Here is an 18,725-nt window from a genome sequence, read left to right as displayed (position 1 = left end):
TGAGAATGAGAAATTCTTGCTTAAAGCCACATTTACCTCAAATGACTAAATTAGCTGCCATTGAAGTGTAGTGCTGCTGTACATCACACTGCTGCAAATCCTGCTTAACTGAGAACGGCTTAATACCAGATTTTTATTACCACACACTAATACTTCAAGTTGCCTTAAGAACAAAGAACTAATCGTGACCTCCCAAGACTTAAACAATACCGCCATACATGAATCAGCAGCTGACAAATTAGCAAGCAATAGGTCCCTCTCCTGGCTTACAGAGGCTACAACACACTTGCAGGTATCCTGATACCACAAGCCGGGAAAAGGTGCTGAATAGCTACGAAAGAGCACAGAGCAGTGGGTGTTTGTATAGTATGGCTCTGCCTCATGAGCAAACAAACCAGTTCAATAAATTACCAAATAATGTGCACAGATGGTTAACATAAATATACCAATGTGCCACTGCCACTTGCTATGTCACTGCTATTGATTTTGGCTTATTCATACAAACCCCTAAACAATTTTTCATTAAAGGTTTTCTAATCAGGACCATAAACTAGTCATTAATCATTTGATGTCTAAAAACATTATTCAGTCCCATGTGTGTCTAACACTAGCCACTCCCCATTTTTACACTTTAAGTTAGCAAAATTAGAAAATAACTCCAGTATGGAAAGTAGGGCCAGAAAAAAAATGAAAGAGGAGGAGGAGAAGCTTCTATCTTCATACCAAATCTCCTCAGACAGATGTAATTATCCATTATTAGACCTAACAACTGAAATCCATTTAAGAGAGGCAATTAGAGCAACCAGCCTGAACGCAAGACTGATAAAAAGTCATCAACATTAAGTTTAATGAATATGCAAAAGATCAATAACATTCCTTGCCATTAATATAAATTTGCCTGTGTGTGATTTCAGTAATTTCTCTTTAACATAATGATTCAAAGGTACTTTGGCTGTACTGCAATTTCTGAGAGCAGATGTCTAAACTTTGGCCAAAAGTACCATACATTAAAACAAACAAAAACTGTGGCTTTTGTTGTTTCTATGGGACTGACTCAGCATATGATGAACTGGTGTTTCAGAATAAAGCTCTATATAAGGCATCAGGAGTGACTAAAGCATTCAGTGATTCTTTAAATATTTAAGTATGTCTTTAGAATTGATGTGGTTGTGACTAATTAATGAAAATAACTATGTTGCTATGTAGCTAAAAAATGTCACATTTGAGTGTAAACTCTGGTTTCACTCCTTAAAAAGACCAGAAAGAACGATTACGGTTTTAAATATTATCGATGTGTCTTTACCTTGGTAGTGCTGTAGCATCTTATGCGATCTGATGTCCCACACCTTGACAGAGTTGTCAGTACTAGCTGCAGCAATACATGTTCCACTGGGATGAAAGTCCACATAGTTTGCATAACTTTTGAGAAGAGAAAAAAAACAAAGTAAGGCAAAGTAAAGGAGAAACAGTGATTTAAAAGATTTAAAATCCTGGAATAACCCAGAAGGTCAGTTCAAACAACACAAAAGCTTTAGTCATTGGTGGAAAGGGTTAAAGATTTAAGGTTTATAGTGAGAGATTTAACTATTTTAAAACACATTAAGACACATGAAGCCTTTTGTGAAATTTCTTATTCTAAATGTTAGGAACTTAAAAAAAAATATACAGCTTTCTCTGGACCCTTTCCCCCCCCCCAATTTCATTTTTTTTTTTATCTTATGTAGTGGCATACAGCACCAAAATAAATTAAGCTGTGATTGGGATGTCTCCATTCCTGTTCACCTTGAACTGCTCCAACTTTCAGTACAACTGTGGGTAATGGCACCTATAGAAATACTCTGATGATTGATTCTCTGAGGAGCACTAGCAGATGATTTTGTTGAGAGGTCGAGAAAAAAAATGATAGATGGTGGTTGACCTGAGTCTCTCGTGGGTTGACCTGAGTCTATCGTGGGACAGGATGTTGATGTTAATCCTGACCACCCTCTGCATCACTTCCTACAGGCAGGCATAAAGTTTATTCTCTAACAGACTCTGCTGCCACAAGGATACAGGAAGTCTTTTATACCTCATGCCATCCTCCTCTATAACAATGCTTTTTGCTTGGAAGAGAGGCATTTTACATTAATGGTATTATTATCTCTAGTGTTTCAGCTGCTGTAAGAAACGATATGGGATAAAGTATAGCTCATCTTATTATCATCTCAACACCATAAGCTAAAACTACAGAAAAGAAAGGAGCTCAGTATGTCAGACTCTAAAAAAAACACAATAAAGGTAAAAAGAAGTAAGAAGAAAGACGTTAAGTAAAACAGGATATTAAATGTATCAAAGACTCACACAGCCAATGTCTCATTAAAGTGTTTCAGTATAACAGACTGCACAATGTACAAGGGAATAGGGCACATGTGTAATGACTGAGCAGGTGTTCAGTGCCTTCGTCATAAACATTTGAACAGGGTAACAAATGGTTAGGGGATTGATTCTGTCAGATTTTTTCCAGCATTTACTGCCGTTGCATCAGTACACTTGTAAGGATTTTTTCTGACCTTACCAGAACACCAGCAGAAAACTGACAAAAATAAATAAATACTCCTAGCTCCTCCTATTCATCATTCAGGTGCTCGCAAGTGCTCACCCAGCATGTTCATAGAAAGAATGAATGCACTCTCTGCTGTTTTTGTCCCACAGCTTTATGGTCTTATCATCACTGCATGACACAATCAAGCGATCGTCTGGAGAAAACCTGCAATAATAATATAAAATAAATGTAAATGATTAATGCTCAATCTGTATAAAATATGTTCAAAAATGCATGGTGTAATGAAAAAGGTCAGATATACACCAGGCATCAGGAATAAAATTATGACCACCTGCCTAATACAATACAATACGATTTTTTTAATATAGCACGTTTAAAACCAGGGGGTACATCAAAGTGCTTCACAGTAAGGAATAAACAGTAAATGATTACACTGAACAATAAGTCATTAAAATAAGGTAAAATAGAGAAACAAACAAAGGCATTAGTAAGTAGACATAGAGAGAATTCATGACATGAGCGGTGAGAATTAGTGAGTTGGAAAAGCCAGGTCGAATAGGTAAGTTTTCAAGCGTGCTTTAAAGGATTGAATGGAGTCAGAGGGACGAACAGTAGCAGGAAGACTATTCCAGAGGTTTGGTGCTATAGAGGCAAAGGAACGATCACCCCTAGTCTTCAGACGGTGCCTGGGCTGGGCCAGAAGTAACTGACCAGACGATCGTAAAGAATAGCTGGGAGTATAGAGACTGAGGAGGTCGGTGAGATAGTCAGGGGCAAGGTTGTTTAGGCATTTGAAAGTAAGCAGCACAACTTTAAAATTAATACGAAATTTAATAGGCAGCCAATGTAAGTCAGAGAGCACTGGAGCAATGGAGGCAAAAACTTTCTAGTTCTGGTTAGGAGACAAGCCGCTGTATTCTGAACATCTGTTATCATTGGAGGTGAGCGAGTTGGAGTCCAGAGTAGAGCGACTTACAATAATCTAATCTGGAGGTCACAAAGGCATGGATGCGTTTTTCAAGGTCTTTGTACGGTATCAAACATTTGACCTTAGAAATTTGGCGCAATTGGAAGAAGCCAGATTTAACCACAGAGGAAACCTGTTTATCCAGCTTAAATGAACTATCCAGGCAAACACCTAGATTACTTACAGTGTCAGTAAGAAAGCAAGCAAATGGACCAAATCGGGCAGCTAGCTGATCTCGTGGAGTGGGACTATCAAACACCATAATCTCAGTTTTCTTCTCATTTAAAATGAGAGAATTGGCAGACAGCCACTCTGTTTCAAGCAGTCACACAAACGATTCAATGAAGCTGGCAGGTCAAAAGATAATTGGAAATTTAATAATGTGTTGGTCCCCCCTTTTGCTGCCAAAACAGGCCAGGCCTATTGAGCCATGTACTCCACCACACCTTTGAAGGTGTGCTATGGTATCTGGCACCAATATGTTAGCAACAGATCCTTTAATTCTTGTAAGATGCGAGGTTAGGCCATTTATGGGACTTATTTGTCCAGCACATCCACCAGATATTGGATTGGATTGGGATCTGGGGAACATGAAACTTCCTTTTTTTGGACTACTATTGTTAGATACTGACCAGGAACAGCCCAAAAAAAGAGGCATTTTGGAAATGATCAGTGTAATTCTCTTTATCTGTCAAAGGTCATAATGTGATGCCTGAAGTGTAAATCTATCAAAATGTCCTAATATGATGTATTGTATCGTGTTAAATGTGTGTCTCATACTTGGCACAGCGGACCCAGTTGATGTGCTGGTTGAGAGAGAAGAGGAACTTTTGCCTGTGGGTTGTCCACACTTTAATTGTCTTGTCATCAGAGGCCGTGACCAGAGTCTGTCCATCACCAGAAAAGTTAACACTGCGCACAGTGGCAGTGTGAGCCCTGAATACTGTTGACTCAGCCTTCCTGTATGGACACAAGACATTACTTAAGTTTAAAACAAACAAGCAAAACCCAGAAGGTGTTCAGCAATGTGTGCCTTCCTCCATGCTGGCAGAAGGAGACAAACAACATTCAGTAGTTGCTGCTCTTTATGAGTCACCATCATTGTCCTCTGTAGTAAATCTGTGGTGGAATAAAGAACAGAAAAGACAGAAAGATTTTACTTTAACACCTACATGCTTGGCACCCAAAGACGTACAGTCTTGTCTCTGGAGGCAGAGGCCACCAGATGGCCTGATGGGGAAAAGTGGACGGAAAGGACGGCATCTTTGTGTCCATCAAAACGATACGCTCGCATCTGAGGTTTCATGTTCCAGATCATCACACAGGAATCCATGGAGCCTGTGGCTAGGAGAGGATGAAGCACAGGTGTGAGTGAGAACATCATGTATTTCCAAAAAGGAAAAGACAAAGGCAACAGCGAACAGGTACATCTAAAGGCAAACAGATCGTTACCGATTTGTTTCATGTTGCAGCTGAAGTCCACACTTGTTACGGTGTCCCTGTGACCCTTAAAATGTCTTTCTAGGGTTGGATCAGACTATGGGAGCAAACAGAGAGTCATGTCAAAATGTTAAAATGTCATCATGACTACAAAAGCTACAATAATAAGCAATAAGTTAGACATCTGGGAAACGGAAAATTTGGTACTATTTACTAAGAGCTTATCACTGAAGAAGTGCTATTTCTTCCTCATCACGACTGTGTGGGTGTATGATGTGAATAAAACTGGCCTGGAAACATGAGCAAAGAATCCCATAGTTATGATTTGTAGCTAAAATAATGAGGTCCTCTGATTTTGCGCAGTTATTCTTTTTTACTCTCTTAAGTCTGTGGGAAAATAACACAGAGTAAGTTTCTAACTCTCCATAAAATCACTAACAGCATCCCAACTACACACGTTAGGTTTAGAATACACGAGGCACTTCTATGACACGAAAGTAAAGTATGGGTTCACTCAATTAATGCTCTTTCAGCTTTTGAAGAAAGATTAATAAAAATCCACTGTTTTGGTTTTAGGCTCCTAGAACAGGTTCACAGTCACGACTTAGTATGACACGTGAATGGAAACAAGTCTGTGTTTATGTTAGTAGTAACACTTGTGCTGCTAGTCAAAATGTTTACTGTGAAAGGCACCCACTGTGTGATACATCTCATTGCAAAACCCATGGCCGATAATATGTTACCATGGCTGCCTCTGCTATTCTGGGAAAGCTTTCAACAAGATTTTACAAGAAACAGCTGTCGACAAATATATACACAAAAGCATGCAAACCGGTGTTACACCACATTCTGAGGCTCAGCATATTTAGTGACCGAATTGATGCGTTTTGGGGTCATTGAGGTCATTGAAACGTCATGCTAGCCATCCTCACCTCAACCATATCTTCTGAACGGAAGTCACCGCTCTAATACGTGAAAATGTGCATAAACATGCTTATTTGTTCCAGATATCATTGTGGTTACTTATTATTATCATTAGCATTTCAAGGCAGTTAATAACGAGCCAGCCAAACAAGAACAGCTGGTTACAACCTAACATTATACCAGCCAGTGTTAGGCTTGAGTGTCTTAAAAATCACAGTTTCCCTTTGATAAACAGTTTGATTATATTCTCATAGTTTAATCACTATCTCAGTCTAACAATGTTGATTTGATTTGATTTGATTGAATCTTTATTTTGAACATGTTGAAAAAGTACAACAACATAGAATTAAGAGACAAATGAACAAAGCAAAACAAAAGGAAAACAAGCAACCACAACTACAAATAACTTTCATGTTCAAAAAGGAGCAGGAAGAAGCATAAGCTTATTTAATCCCACTCCTTTTCCACTATCTAGTAATCAATAGACTACAGAAATACCTCCTTGCCATTACATTATGTCATGTGTATTTTTTTTTTATTATTCATTTTTATTTTTATATATATACATATATGTTTCTGTCTATCCATTCATACGTATATACACATACGCACATATACACATTTTCAATAACCCCAGTAACACCTCAAAGGATACACAACCTACAAATATATATATACCCATACCAACATACCCGTGCACCCGCACACACATGAAAATACTGGACAAGAACAGCCTATCAAATCTCTACCTCTTCCCTATACCCTGTAAAAACCATATCCTTAAACCGCTTTTTAAACTGTGCCATGCTCGGACATTGCTTCATATCTTTACTTAGTCTGTTCCACAGCTTCACTCCACACACAGAGATGCAAAAACTTTTTAATGTTGTACGGATACGAGGATGTTTTCAATTTAATTCCCCCCCTCAAATTGTATCCCCGATCCCTTTTATGTTCAATCCATTTCAAAGAACGTTTCACTAATGCCAGCAAGATCCTTGCAAGAAATACACTAACTTGTATATCAGCTAGATAAAAACAAAAATTATATGCAACAATTTTGTACAGAAATGCAACTAAAACTATATTCTGTAAGTGGTAAAGGCAAATTACCACTCAAGAAAGTTTTCAAATAAATGAAATAAAATGTTCCTAGAAGTACAATGTGATCTAAAAGTAGCAAGTTTAAATTTATTTAATTTCTTCATATCTGGTTCATTTATATGACAATATGTCGAATATGTTTAGGCTAAAGTTAAAACTAATTATGCCTAAACAACTATTCCAAAGTTTAATACCTCTATTTACAAATGTGCAGTCACATTTCACACTACTCCCAACCTTGGGTTTTTCATAAAATATCATTTGTATTTCTCATTTAAAATATAAAATAAAATACTGTATAAACCTTTTATATACTGTAAAAGGTTCTTCACGGAGTATAAGACTTTTTTTCAGTGTAGTAGTGAACTGTGGAGTCTGAGCGCAGTACAGCCGCGTACTGGCGCTGTTTCACAGTGTAAATGTTCACAGACTCCAAAAGCCGATTAAACTTCAGAGAAATCGAGCAATAAAGTCAATTCTTCGTCACGAGTTAATTAAAAAGTATTCATATGAAGAGGTGTTTTATGTCTTCGACGAACGGGCTTTTGTAAACAATGCATGAAAGACAGAAACAACTCGGTCCATTAGGACAAATTTAACTCTGAGTTAAACCTGTAAGGGTGTAGTTCCAAATTCGTGACACAACCGCGTTTTCACTACACACGTTTATTATAGCTCAGGAATAATTCTGGCAATATTATAATTGGTGAAAATTAATTATTCACTAATGACAAACAATTTTATAAAGGTGAAGCTTTGGGTTTTCATAATGTTGGACGGCATTCGTACCGGAAGTGGTGCCTGCGAGGCCTAACTCAGGGGGTTTGTCGAAAATCACGGTAGGCGGTTACCAGGGAGACGTTTAGCCGTTAGTTTAGCTAGCCGCTAAGCTAGCCGTTAACATCGGAGAGACAAAACAGGACTTTCCGTGCCACATTTTCTGGTCAAAGCGAACCAGTGTGGCATGGCAGAGCTGCACATTATAGGGCAGATTATTGGTGCAAGTGGTTTCCCGGAAAAGACTTTGTTTTGCAAATGGGGAATTCATACGGGAGAAGCATGGCGGCTTTTATCCGGGCTGAAGGAGGGTCAGACCCAGGTGGATAGCCCCCAAATCGGAGACATAGCGTACTGGAGCCACCCAATCGATCTGCACTACGCGACCAAAGGGCTGCAAGGCTGGCCGAAGATTCACCTAGAGGTGTGGCATCAGGATTCTTTCGGACGGTGCCAACTCTATGGTTATGGTTTCTGCCACGTCCCTTCTAGTCCGGGACATCACCGAATAAGCTGTGCGACCTGGAGGCCCGTGGGCTCCTGGCAAGAACGGCTGGCGCAAATGTTCGTCGGCGGAGGTCCCCAGCTCCTCAGCCCTGACCTGATCTACAGCGGGGCGGACAGATACAGACTGCACACCGAAGCCATGGGGACTGTGGAGCTGGAGCTGGGCATCATCACGAGACACTTTGACAAATATGGTGTCGAGTGTTGAGATTTTGAAATGGCAGAAAGACAGAAAGTAGAAACAGTTATAGATCATATTTGAGTCACTTGCTTTTAGTGGAATTCTGTACTATTTTTTTTTCTAAACTGCATTTTTTTTTTTTTTTTACAAACATCTACATGTAAATAAAGAAAATATTCTCTTACTGAAGTTGGTTTCTTGCTGATTTGTATTTTTTAATAGAAAACTGACTCTTATTAGCGATATTCCCTGCAATCATGCCTCATTTAATGCTGTTTTCTTAAATGTATCTTTATATTATATTATGTAAACCCACATTTACTTTTTATTTGGGATTTTAAGTTGTACGGCTAACAGGACTGTTACTTGCATTAAGTTAAATGTCATTAATAACCTGCTACAAATTCGGAGTGGAGGCAAATACGGATACTGAAATCTATCATTTTAGTTCCACATGTGATCCATTCACTGGCAGCAAATATTGTTTATCAAAGATGTAGGAGTTCCCTGCTAGTCTGGCACACGTCACTACTTTTTAAGAAAATTATAAAGTGAGTTATCTTACTTCATATTAACAATAACAACCTCACAAGGAAAGAACTGGAAAGACTTTTAAAGAGTATATTTTTTCCCTTCAGTTACCAGATACTGTGGTGTATGGTGCATGACTGTATTGCACAGAATATATATTGTCATCGTGTCTTATGAGTTACTCTTGGAGTTCATCAAAGAGAGGTTTTGACCATCCTTTCTTGAAAATGAAGTTTAGCTTATGCAAACTGAAAATAAGCTTGTTTTCTTCTTTGTTTGTCACTGGTTACAAGCATCTCTGAATGCACAACTTGTTGAGCCTTGAAGCACATAGGCATACTCAGATCTTAATCGAAAAGAGCACATTTGGGATGTGGTGGAGCACGAGATTCTCATCATGGATGTGCAGCCGAAAAGTCTGCAGCAACTGCCTGAAGCGATCATGTCAATATGGACCAAAATCTCAGAGGAATGTTTCCAGCTTCACACAAAGAATTAAGGCAGGTCTCAAGGCAAAAAGGCTGCTTAACCCAGCACTTGCGAGGTGCACCTAATAAAGTGGACGGTGAGTGTATGGTGGCATAAATTACTCTATCGTTTTTTCTTTTCCTCATAACTTCAATATACTGTAATTACCGTACACAGAATATCAGATTGTTGGCATATTAATTGCTTGTTAGTCACTTTGTCGGCAAAATGATGCATTTAATCTGCAAAGGCAATTTAGATCATGACAAATGAGTGAAACGATACCATTAAACTTTCACAAATGTATAATTTACATAACATATGTGGCTGTCATGACTGCACATGGCGGTTGTTACATTAGTATAAATGTATATATTACATTGACCACTCAGCAGACTGAGTAATGAGTCACTTTGCTACGATTTCACAGATATTTAATCCAGACTAAGAGTAAAATTACCCTGATTTATAATCTGCTCTCGCTCTAAATAAAGCTAAAACAAGCTGCAAAAAGAGGGGTCCATATCAAATTTAAAAAAAAATGTATTGCAATAAATCTACAGATATATCAACCTTTAACTCTTAACCAAGAAACCACATTGTGGAAACTACAAATAAGAAATGAACTTCATCTCAGTGGCTCAAGCAGCAAGTTAAACTCACCAGCGCAGATGTCATTTTTGTTGATATCGGAGGCAAAATGCTGATGGAAGAGACTTGTTTACGTTCGTAGCCGTCCAAGCTAAATTTTTACCGTGCTTTCCTCCGTTATTAGGACGAATAGGGTGCAAGATATCGCCTCTTTAGCTCGGTGTCCGGCTAACGCTAGCTAACAGTTAGCTCTTAGTTGCTGACAACAACAAAGTTCAGTTTACGCGCCGCGATTGGGCGCTGAGCAGCTGGTCGCCGCTCTTAAAGGGGCAGTCATCCCTTTAGCAAAGTTTCTGTCGAAACTGTCATTTTACTATTAACGTCAAAGTATTTAAACAATATGAAATATAGTCAAATAAAATCCACACAGGTTTTAGAAAATTATTCATGTGATGCTGTTCCATTAGGATACGTTACGCGGTAAATTCAATATCAGGCCGTTTGTAGTAACTGATAATTGCCACCAGGTGTCAGCAGAGGTACACTAGACAGAGTTGTAAATCAGCTTTATGCAGCTAAGTACATGAAGGCCTGTAACCAAGGCCTAACGTGGGTTTTGCTGTCGCCTGCTTGTGCATATAAAGTCTTAAAATATAATCCATTTTCACTCAAGAATGAGATATGTGAAGGCTGATGAAAAATAACTGCATTTTACTTTGGGACTGATCCGGCTAAACATGAACCACTCTACCTGACCCAAACACAGTATTTTGGCCCCTTTGACTGAGCCTGCCGAGCCAAACAGGTCACATTGTGACAAGTAGGAAAGGTGTCGGTGTTCCTGATAGCTATGGCAATGGTGCTGTCTTTTACAGGTTTCCCAGGTACACACTACTACACTCGTGGTAATGTGGCACGTCAGAATGTCTCCTGTGAAAAACACTTGTCACATTCAGTGTGCAGTTTTTTCATTGTGAAGATTTTGAAAACACACGTACAGAAAATGTAGAAAAAGATAATCTCAGAAGTATTTAACAGAAATAATGACTATGGATATAACTAATGAATTTAAATGTGACCAGTGACCTGGAGTCTGTGGGAATTGCCAATGAGACGTGGTAAGCCACTCAAGGCCTGTGTCACCTAACATTTGATGGTCAAAATCAGCTAATAACAGTAAGTAAACCTGCTCTGTGAATCACAGCTACTGACGTACAGCAAACCTGTCACCATAACAAACATTAGAGATACATTCCTGAGAACAGGTCAGATCATGATGTCATTTTAGCAGAAGTAATACGGGAAGTTAAACATTCAAATAACAGTAAGAACAGGGATGCAAATATTTAGAATGGAGTGATGGACTAAAAATCCAACACATAAACTAAAACTGAAGGATAATTAATTTAAGAGTTATTCTTCTCTGCTCACCTATTCAATGTGTACATAAACTCATTCTTCAACTAAATCCCCATCCATGGTCTTGTTCAACCATAAGGTTGGTCACCTTGTAGCCAGTCATTTATACCACAAATACCAGTAATGCGATAACAAATATCACCACATAGTCATTCAGCATTACCAGCTATAATTATGTTATTGTCGCATTACTTTTAGATTATGAGGTCATGTTTCTTTTTTCCCTATTCTTTAAAGCAAACTCACGGCAAGGCAGTGCAATCTGCTGCACACTCTAGAGACACTTGTTTAAAAATTGTAATAAAATGATTTATCTATCCACACTTCTTTCCAGAACTTGCTAAAATAGTTCAAATGTAAGGCATCTCGTGAAGCTGCAGCAGGGTTACTGTAAGAGAGAGGGGGCCAGCACTCAAAAAATGAGAAACTACGAGGGATGTGAAGCAGCGACAAGCAAAGATGGTGGTAGAAGTACAAGAAAATCCAGGAAGCAGGGAAAAGATTTTAAACAACTTATTTTGGGGTAATGTCAGCAAAAATATAAAAATCTTTACAAGTTATGACTATATATGTTTACATATATGTATATTTTAGACAGTGAGCATTGAAATTATTTTTTAAAAATGCTTTCATCTTTTCTGCTTATTTAATTTGGCAGAGTTTTACACCCGATATCCTTCCTGATGGAACACAGAAGGAGGTTACACTGAACACTAAAATTAAAGTAAAATGACTACAGCAGACTACAGTAGAAGCCGGCACTGGTTTCTATCAGTTTCAAGGCTTTAATTCGTTTAATTCAATCAACAAAGAACAGTTTGTCTTTGCTGCTGCCTTCATACATTTAGTTACAGTAAACTAAACAAAGACACACCCACAGGTTTACTGTCTGTAGATAAGTACTTACAGTAATACTACACTACACTTTAACAATGCATTCTCGAGCTAAAGCATTTTCATGCAATTTAATTCATCGCTGTTAATAGCTTATAAATCAGTTAATAGCTTATAAATCAGTGCTGTTCCCATATGATACATATGGGAACAGCACTGATTACATCACCTTGTAAAATCCTAAAGATTCCAGTAGGTGAAGACTTTAATAAGAAGGAAGGAGGAAGAGAAACAGAAAAACAATCTGAAATTCTTCTCACTGCAGCTAGACACTTAAACTCAGCACAGTTTACTTGCTCCTGCGTGATACAGAGAATCATGCAGCACGTTTACAGGGCAGTAAATATTCATACGTCTATCTGAAAACTGAGCATCTTATCAGTGTATGTGTGTTCTGTTTAAGGGTAGTAGGATGTAGCTGCAATGAATAATCAGAGCTTTGTCTACAGAAACAGTTTCCTTTTCAGTGCAGCGGGACGATGTTTTTCATGGTGTGTGTTTTATCTCATGGGGTTCTTGACTCCTGTTTCGAATGGGACTTTTTGTCAAACACAGAGCCTTTTGATGCGCAGTGAGAGAGGAAGCTTTGGCGACCATAGCATGGGGCAACAGCTGGATTTAACACAGGCAAAGTTTCAACAGGTCCAGCGCTTTACATTTGCACACCGTGTGTTATGTGTTACACAACTGAGAGACACGTGGCCTTAGACTTCAAAATGACCTTCAAAGTTCACCTTTGCGCCAGAGCTCATCTGGATAGGCTGGCAATTGCACAGCTATTCAGATATTTTATTTCTAAAGATTTATTTATTTTAAAATTATTATTTGTTTTAACTATGGGTTGATTTTTGAGTGCATGAAATAATTTGATTCGATTAGCTGTTAAACTTTAAGTTGGGGCATGGGCTTATGTACCCTGCAAATATAAAACCCATATATCCTTAACTCGGCTAATTATGAACTCTCAGTCTGTAGCAGTCTTGTTGACAGAGTCAATAATTTGTATATTAATGAATGTTAACAAATGTATTAACATTTTGAAATAATTAGTATTTTAAATATCGTAAAGGCAGTTAAAGTCATCAAAACCACTCTAACTAAAATTACAATATGACAGCATAGAAGGATGTATTATTTTCTTAACTGAAGTTCCTCTTTCCTTGGTATTCTATTCATCAAAAATGATCATAGACATTATCATATCATATTCCCTGGAAACTGAGATGTGATGGTGTTCATTTTTCTACCAGTAACAGTCCTTTCAACACACATGTATATGTGGTCTCACAGCTGTTTATCATGTCGTTAGGTGACAGCATATTAGGTGAAGCATGTGGTCAAAAGTGTCATAAAATGCACTATGAACCTCGTAGGTTATGGAAACTGGCTTCTTTTGGAAGAAAGCCCCAGATCTATCATGTCTGACAGCTCTTTTAAAACATATGGTATTTCCAAACAATGCATTGCTTGCAGCAGCCAAGCATTCCTCAACATAATTTGTCATTAGGTGTTTAAAGGCATGCATTAAGCCTGAAAGCCTAACATCCGAGAAGAGAAAATTTTGCTTCTTTGTTTATTAGCTTTTGGGCAAACACAACAATGTAAGACTAGTTGGCTGGTTTATTTATAGCCACCAAACTGAAACAACGATAAACCTCGTGAATGAGGAAATGTGAAGACTGGTAAATCCACTCAACTTTTTACGATTGCTACACTGGTCTGCACCATTGTGCTGATGTCTGTCACAACATGGTTTGACTCACCACTGAAATGCAAAACAGAAACTGCAATTAAAAAAAAATAAACATTCTCTCTAGACATAAAGTAGATAAGATAAAGACTGTAAGTATTTAACGGTGGTTGGAGGGTAAAAATCTCTCTTTAAAAATGATCATTTAAAACAGACTTTTTTAGTTTGAGTGCTGTGTACTTTATATATAAGGCTGCAGATTGCTTGTTACCTTTGCTTGCACTGAGAGAATTGATTGCCCTAAATGCAATGAAGCTGACTGTGTCATTATGCCATGCTTTGGAGTTGCTGCCAACAGTGTTCAGGGTTTATTCAGAGCAGAGGACATTCGACCACTCTCTGTCTTATTATATGCTGTGCAGTTACACCTGTGCCATGAGTGCTGTCAGCAGCAAACCTCTAGTGCAGTGATCTAAACGGTGTTTCCATGTTTTTGTATTTGACTTCAGAGCAGCAGGTTTAGTATATCAGCTCTGAGAATCTTCTGTGACCAACACAACCACACTGGCTGACTTATTACAAATGGTGGTTGAAGAATGGGAACCCATTCCACAGCAGTGTGTGTTACCAAGCTGGTGACCAGCATGACCGGTGGTCTTATACTATTGGCCTTAACATGCTGTTGACGCCCCCGTTTCTTAAATGAATAAAGTGTTAAATTGCCAATATGTCCTATTTCTTCAGACTTCAATCATCCAATCCAATAAACGACACCAAACAGGAATCAGTAGGAGAATATGCTGTTTGGCAAGATTTGGCAAGTTTTTCATGGCCACAACCCACATGCTCAAGTCTGCTGCTCGACCCACAAATGCAGTTTTCTGGCACCATTTAAAGGGAGATAAACAGATTTTCCAATAGTATAAGATTTATTGCCAGGAAGTGTCGTTATTGTTATTTTTATTTTAAAACTATCAAAAACTGTGTATAAAAGAAAACTGACAGGAGAACCCTTGATTTAATAGTGCTATCTCGCCTCAGCATTAACAGACAGATAGCAGCTGTATGTGGCATCCATACAATTAGATTACAATTAGATTCAATATCATTCTAAGTGAGCAGGTTCAAAGGTTCACAGTAAAAAAAAAAGATTGTGAATGTAGAAAGTGAACGATTTGATAGCACATGTTGTTATTTTTATCTCTGTGTTAAAGCTATATTTCATTTCGCAAGTACTAAAGCTTTTCCTCTTTTGTGCAGATTCTACTTGCAGAGGACTTTGAACTCAAACAATCACAATGCTTTTTAGGAGAGATTCTATAATAAGTAATTCTTTTGAATGACAAAGTGTCTTCTGAGAAGTTTAGCAGGAAGAATAGCCTCACCTTTGTGATGGCTTAAAAGAATTCAGGAAATTCACTCTATTATTTTCCCAACTGACTTCCTTGTTGTTTCATGCTTGTTAACCCTCTCGAGGCAGGCGTTGCCGATTTGCAACAGTTAAAAACGAACAACCTGATTACCCCACGTACATGTTTTATGAGGGGTTTTTTTTACTCAGAAGTACCACTGCAGGACTTGGTTGTGCATTAGCGACAAAAAGTTTAATTTGAGCCTGAGAGGGTTAAACCGGACAGTGCCAAATGAGTGACAGTAATGAGGATTATTGTCCACACAGATGCAACACCCTAATAGATCATTCAGGAAATTAAAAAAATAAAAACATGGGTTGAGGCTCAGGGTCTTTTTAAAAATTTTACCTGCATAGTATAGCAGCTAGTTGGTGGCATGGAGAAGCACACACAGGGTGTGGAACAAAGTCAAGCCAGGAAGTTGTCGCCTTTTCATGAAAGCCTAACATCCGAGAAGAGAAAATTTTGCTTCTTTGTTTATTAGCTTTTGGGCAAACACAACAATGTAAGACTAGTTGGCTGGTTTATTTATAGCAAACCAACCTGAAACAACGATAAACCTTGTAAATGAGGAAATGTGAAGACTGGTAAATCCACTCAACTTTTTACGATTGCTACACTGGTCTGCACCATTGTGCTGGTGTCTGTCACAACATGGTTTGACTCACCACTGAAATGCAAAACAGAAACTGCAATTTAAAAAAAGCTTTTTCTCTCTAGACATAAAGTAGATAAGATAAAGACTGTAAGTATTTAACGGTGGTTGGAGGGTCAAAATCTCTCTTTAAAAATGATCATTTAAAACAGACTTTTTTAGTTTGAGTGCTGTGTACTTTATATATAAGGCTGCAGATTGCTTGTTACCTTTGCTTGCACTGAGAGAATTGATTGCCCTAAATGCAATGAAGCTGACTGTGTCATTATGCCATGCTTTGGAGTTGCTGCCAACAGTGTCCAGGGTTTATTCAGAGCAGAGGACATTCGACCACTCTCTGTCTTATTATATGCTGTGCAGTTACACCTGTGCCATGAGTGCTGTCAGCAGCAAACCTCTAGTGCAGTGATCTAAACGGTGTTTCCATGTTTTTGTATTTGACTTCAGAGCAGCAGGTTTAGTATATCAGCTCTGAGAATCTTCTGTGACCAACACAACCACACTGGCTGACTTATTACAAATGCTGGTTGAAGAATGGGAACCCATCCCACAGCAGTGTGTGTTACCAAGCTGGTGATAGCTAGTATAAGATTTATTGCCAGGAAGTGTCGTTACAACAAAGAAACAATCAACCAAAGACACATTTCCTTGCTGTTTCTGTTATGTTTGTTTAAATTAATAAGGAAATGTGCACAATTTGTATTCACACATGTGGTACGATGCAGCCTTGGACATTTGTCAATTTATTTTAAAAGACTACTGTGTAAAACATACTGGTTTGTATACATTTTATTTATTCTATTTTATTTAAAAACTATCAAAAACTGTGTATAAAAGAAATCTGACAGGAGAACCCTTGATTTAATAGTGCTATCTCGCCTCAGCATTAACAGACAGATAGCAGCTGTATGTGGCATCCATACAATTAGATTACAATTAGATTCAATATCATCCTAAGTGAGCAGGTTCAAAGGTTCACAGTAAAAAAAAAAGATTGTGAATGTAGAAAGTGAACGATTTGATAGCACATGTTGTCATTTTTATCTCTGTGTTAAAGCTATATTTCATTTTGCAAGTACTAAAGCTTTTCCTCTTTTGTGCAGATTCTACTTGCAGAGGACTTTGAACCCAAACAATCACAATGCTTTTTAGGAGAGCTTCTATAATAAGTAATTCTTTTGAATGACAAAGTGTCTTCTGAGAAGTTTAGCAGGAAGAATAGCCTCCCCTTTGTGATGGCTTAAAAGAATTCAGGAAATTCACTCGATTATTTTCCCAACTGACTTCCTTGTTGTTTCATGCTTGTTAAACCGGACAGTGCCAAATGAGTGACAGTAATGAGGATTATTGTCCACACAGATGCAACACCCTAATAGATCATTCAGGAAATGATTCACAGTGGCACAAATTAAAAAAAATAAAAACATGGGTTGAGGCTCAGGGTCTTTTTAAAAAAAATTACCTGCATAGTATAGCAGCTAGTTGGTGGCATGGAGAAGCACACACAGGGTGTGGAACAAAGTCAAGCCAGGAAGTTGCCGCCTTTTCATCCACAGTGTTATCAGACAACTCACAGCACAGTTAAACCACATAGAGTTTAGCGTTCAGGACACTTTGACAGTCTGCTGAAAATACCTTTTTTTGACCTTAAAATCAAACGAATGCGCACAGGTTAGTAAACACATGCTGTTGTCCAAGGTTATGAGGGATTTAGCTACATGACAGATTTGTGTAATGGGAGCTTCTTATCAGCAGACCTACTATCTAATGCTGAAGAATGATGTGTTGCTTGGCCTACAGGGAGGAAATGGAACGACTGACTTCAGCCAAGAATCTCCTGCTGTGGCTGTTATCCATTCATCAGCCCCCGGTGTCACGCACAAGCATACACTCTATACTCTGAATATAACAATGCTCTGTCCGTGCAAACATGCAATCAAACACACAAACACACAATCCTTTGTGTGTGTGTAGTGGATTTAAACATGGACAGAGACCGTCCCCATCTAAGAAGGCCAGCTGCTCTTGATTTATTGAGTCAACTGTGTGCCTCATGTTTGTCAAACACACATTTTTCATTGTTTTTTTTTTTTTTTTCATAATTAAGGTTGCAACTTGTTTCGATATTTACACTACTGCACTTTTTTGCTCCCCATAAATTAGTGTGGGAATGCAAAACGAGGATGTCTGAGAAAAAAAGCTCTGGAGAAAAGGCTACAGGGTTCCAGCGAAGCCTGTAATGTAGAGAGTCACAGTGACTAATGATATATAACCTTTATACATCCTTGTTCCTGTGCAGCCAAAGGCTAAGTCTGATACAGGTGAAGGTTGCAACACTTATGTGTGTGTGTGTGTTTGTTTTTTATGGGCAAGTGGGTGTGAGTGCGTGTGTTTGTATATCTGAGTTACATGTTTTGATGTGTTATCGCTGTTTTGTCTAAGATGGCCTTTAATCTGCCTGTGGAGGTGCTTCTGACCAAGGACAGTAAACATAAAAAGGCAAAGAGGAATATCCAGCTGCTGAGCATGAACTCTGTCCAATCTAGATCAGTCTTCACGAGGGAAACCATCCCTTTGCTACTCATTTACAGTGAGGTCACTGTTACCGTTTAACCCTTTACAT

General features: G+C 38.3%; 2 protein-coding genes across 5 annotated transcripts in view; one reads left to right on the top strand and one right to left on the bottom strand.

Moving 5' to 3' along the window:
* The window catches only part of poc1a (POC1 centriolar protein A), a 56,870-nt gene extending 46,381 nt beyond the window's left edge, over positions 1 to 10,489 (bottom strand). The window contains exons 1-6 of one of the 4 annotated variants that reach the window (XM_006783283.2): positions 10,105 to 10,489; positions 4,962 to 5,046; positions 4,682 to 4,853; positions 4,290 to 4,469; positions 2,639 to 2,746; positions 1,304 to 1,419 (exon numbers count right to left, since the gene is read on the bottom strand). In XM_006783283.2, coding sequence (XP_006783346.1) covers positions 1,304 to 1,419; positions 2,639 to 2,746; positions 4,290 to 4,469; positions 4,682 to 4,853; positions 4,962 to 5,046; positions 10,105 to 10,119 — 676 coding nt within the window. In that variant the 5' untranslated portion in view covers positions 10,120 to 10,489. Of the gene's footprint in view, positions 1 to 1,303; positions 1,420 to 2,638; positions 2,747 to 4,289; positions 4,470 to 4,681; positions 4,854 to 4,961; positions 5,047 to 7,766; positions 7,945 to 8,172; positions 8,277 to 10,104 lie in introns of those variants that run through there. The other 3 variants (XM_087840802.1, XM_006783284.3, XM_087840804.1) reach the window with 3 other exon arrangements.
* b9d2 (B9 domain containing 2) lies at positions 7,799 to 8,611 on the top strand. The gene has a single exon (XM_006783282.3). It carries the CDS (start codon positions 7,942 to 7,944, stop codon positions 8,467 to 8,469), a length of 528 nt encoding a protein of 175 aa, XP_006783345.1. The 5' UTR covers positions 7,799 to 7,941; the 3' UTR covers positions 8,470 to 8,611.
* Positions 10,490 to 18,725: the final 8,236 nt, after the last annotated feature.

Source organism: Neolamprologus brichardi, chromosome 5 (genome assembly GCF_056152115.1).
Source record: "Neolamprologus brichardi isolate AB-2024 chromosome 5, ASM5615211v1, whole genome shotgun sequence".
Lineage (NCBI taxonomy): Eukaryota > Metazoa > Chordata > Actinopteri > Cichliformes > Cichlidae > Neolamprologus > Neolamprologus brichardi.
This window is presented reverse-complemented; position numbering and strand designations above follow the sequence as displayed.

What these genes read in the sequence shown, in the direction of transcription:
- b9d2 (XM_006783282.3), top strand. Translation starts at nt 7,942, where the DNA reads ATGGCAGAGCTGCACATTATAGGGCAGATTATTGGTGCAAGTGGTTTC.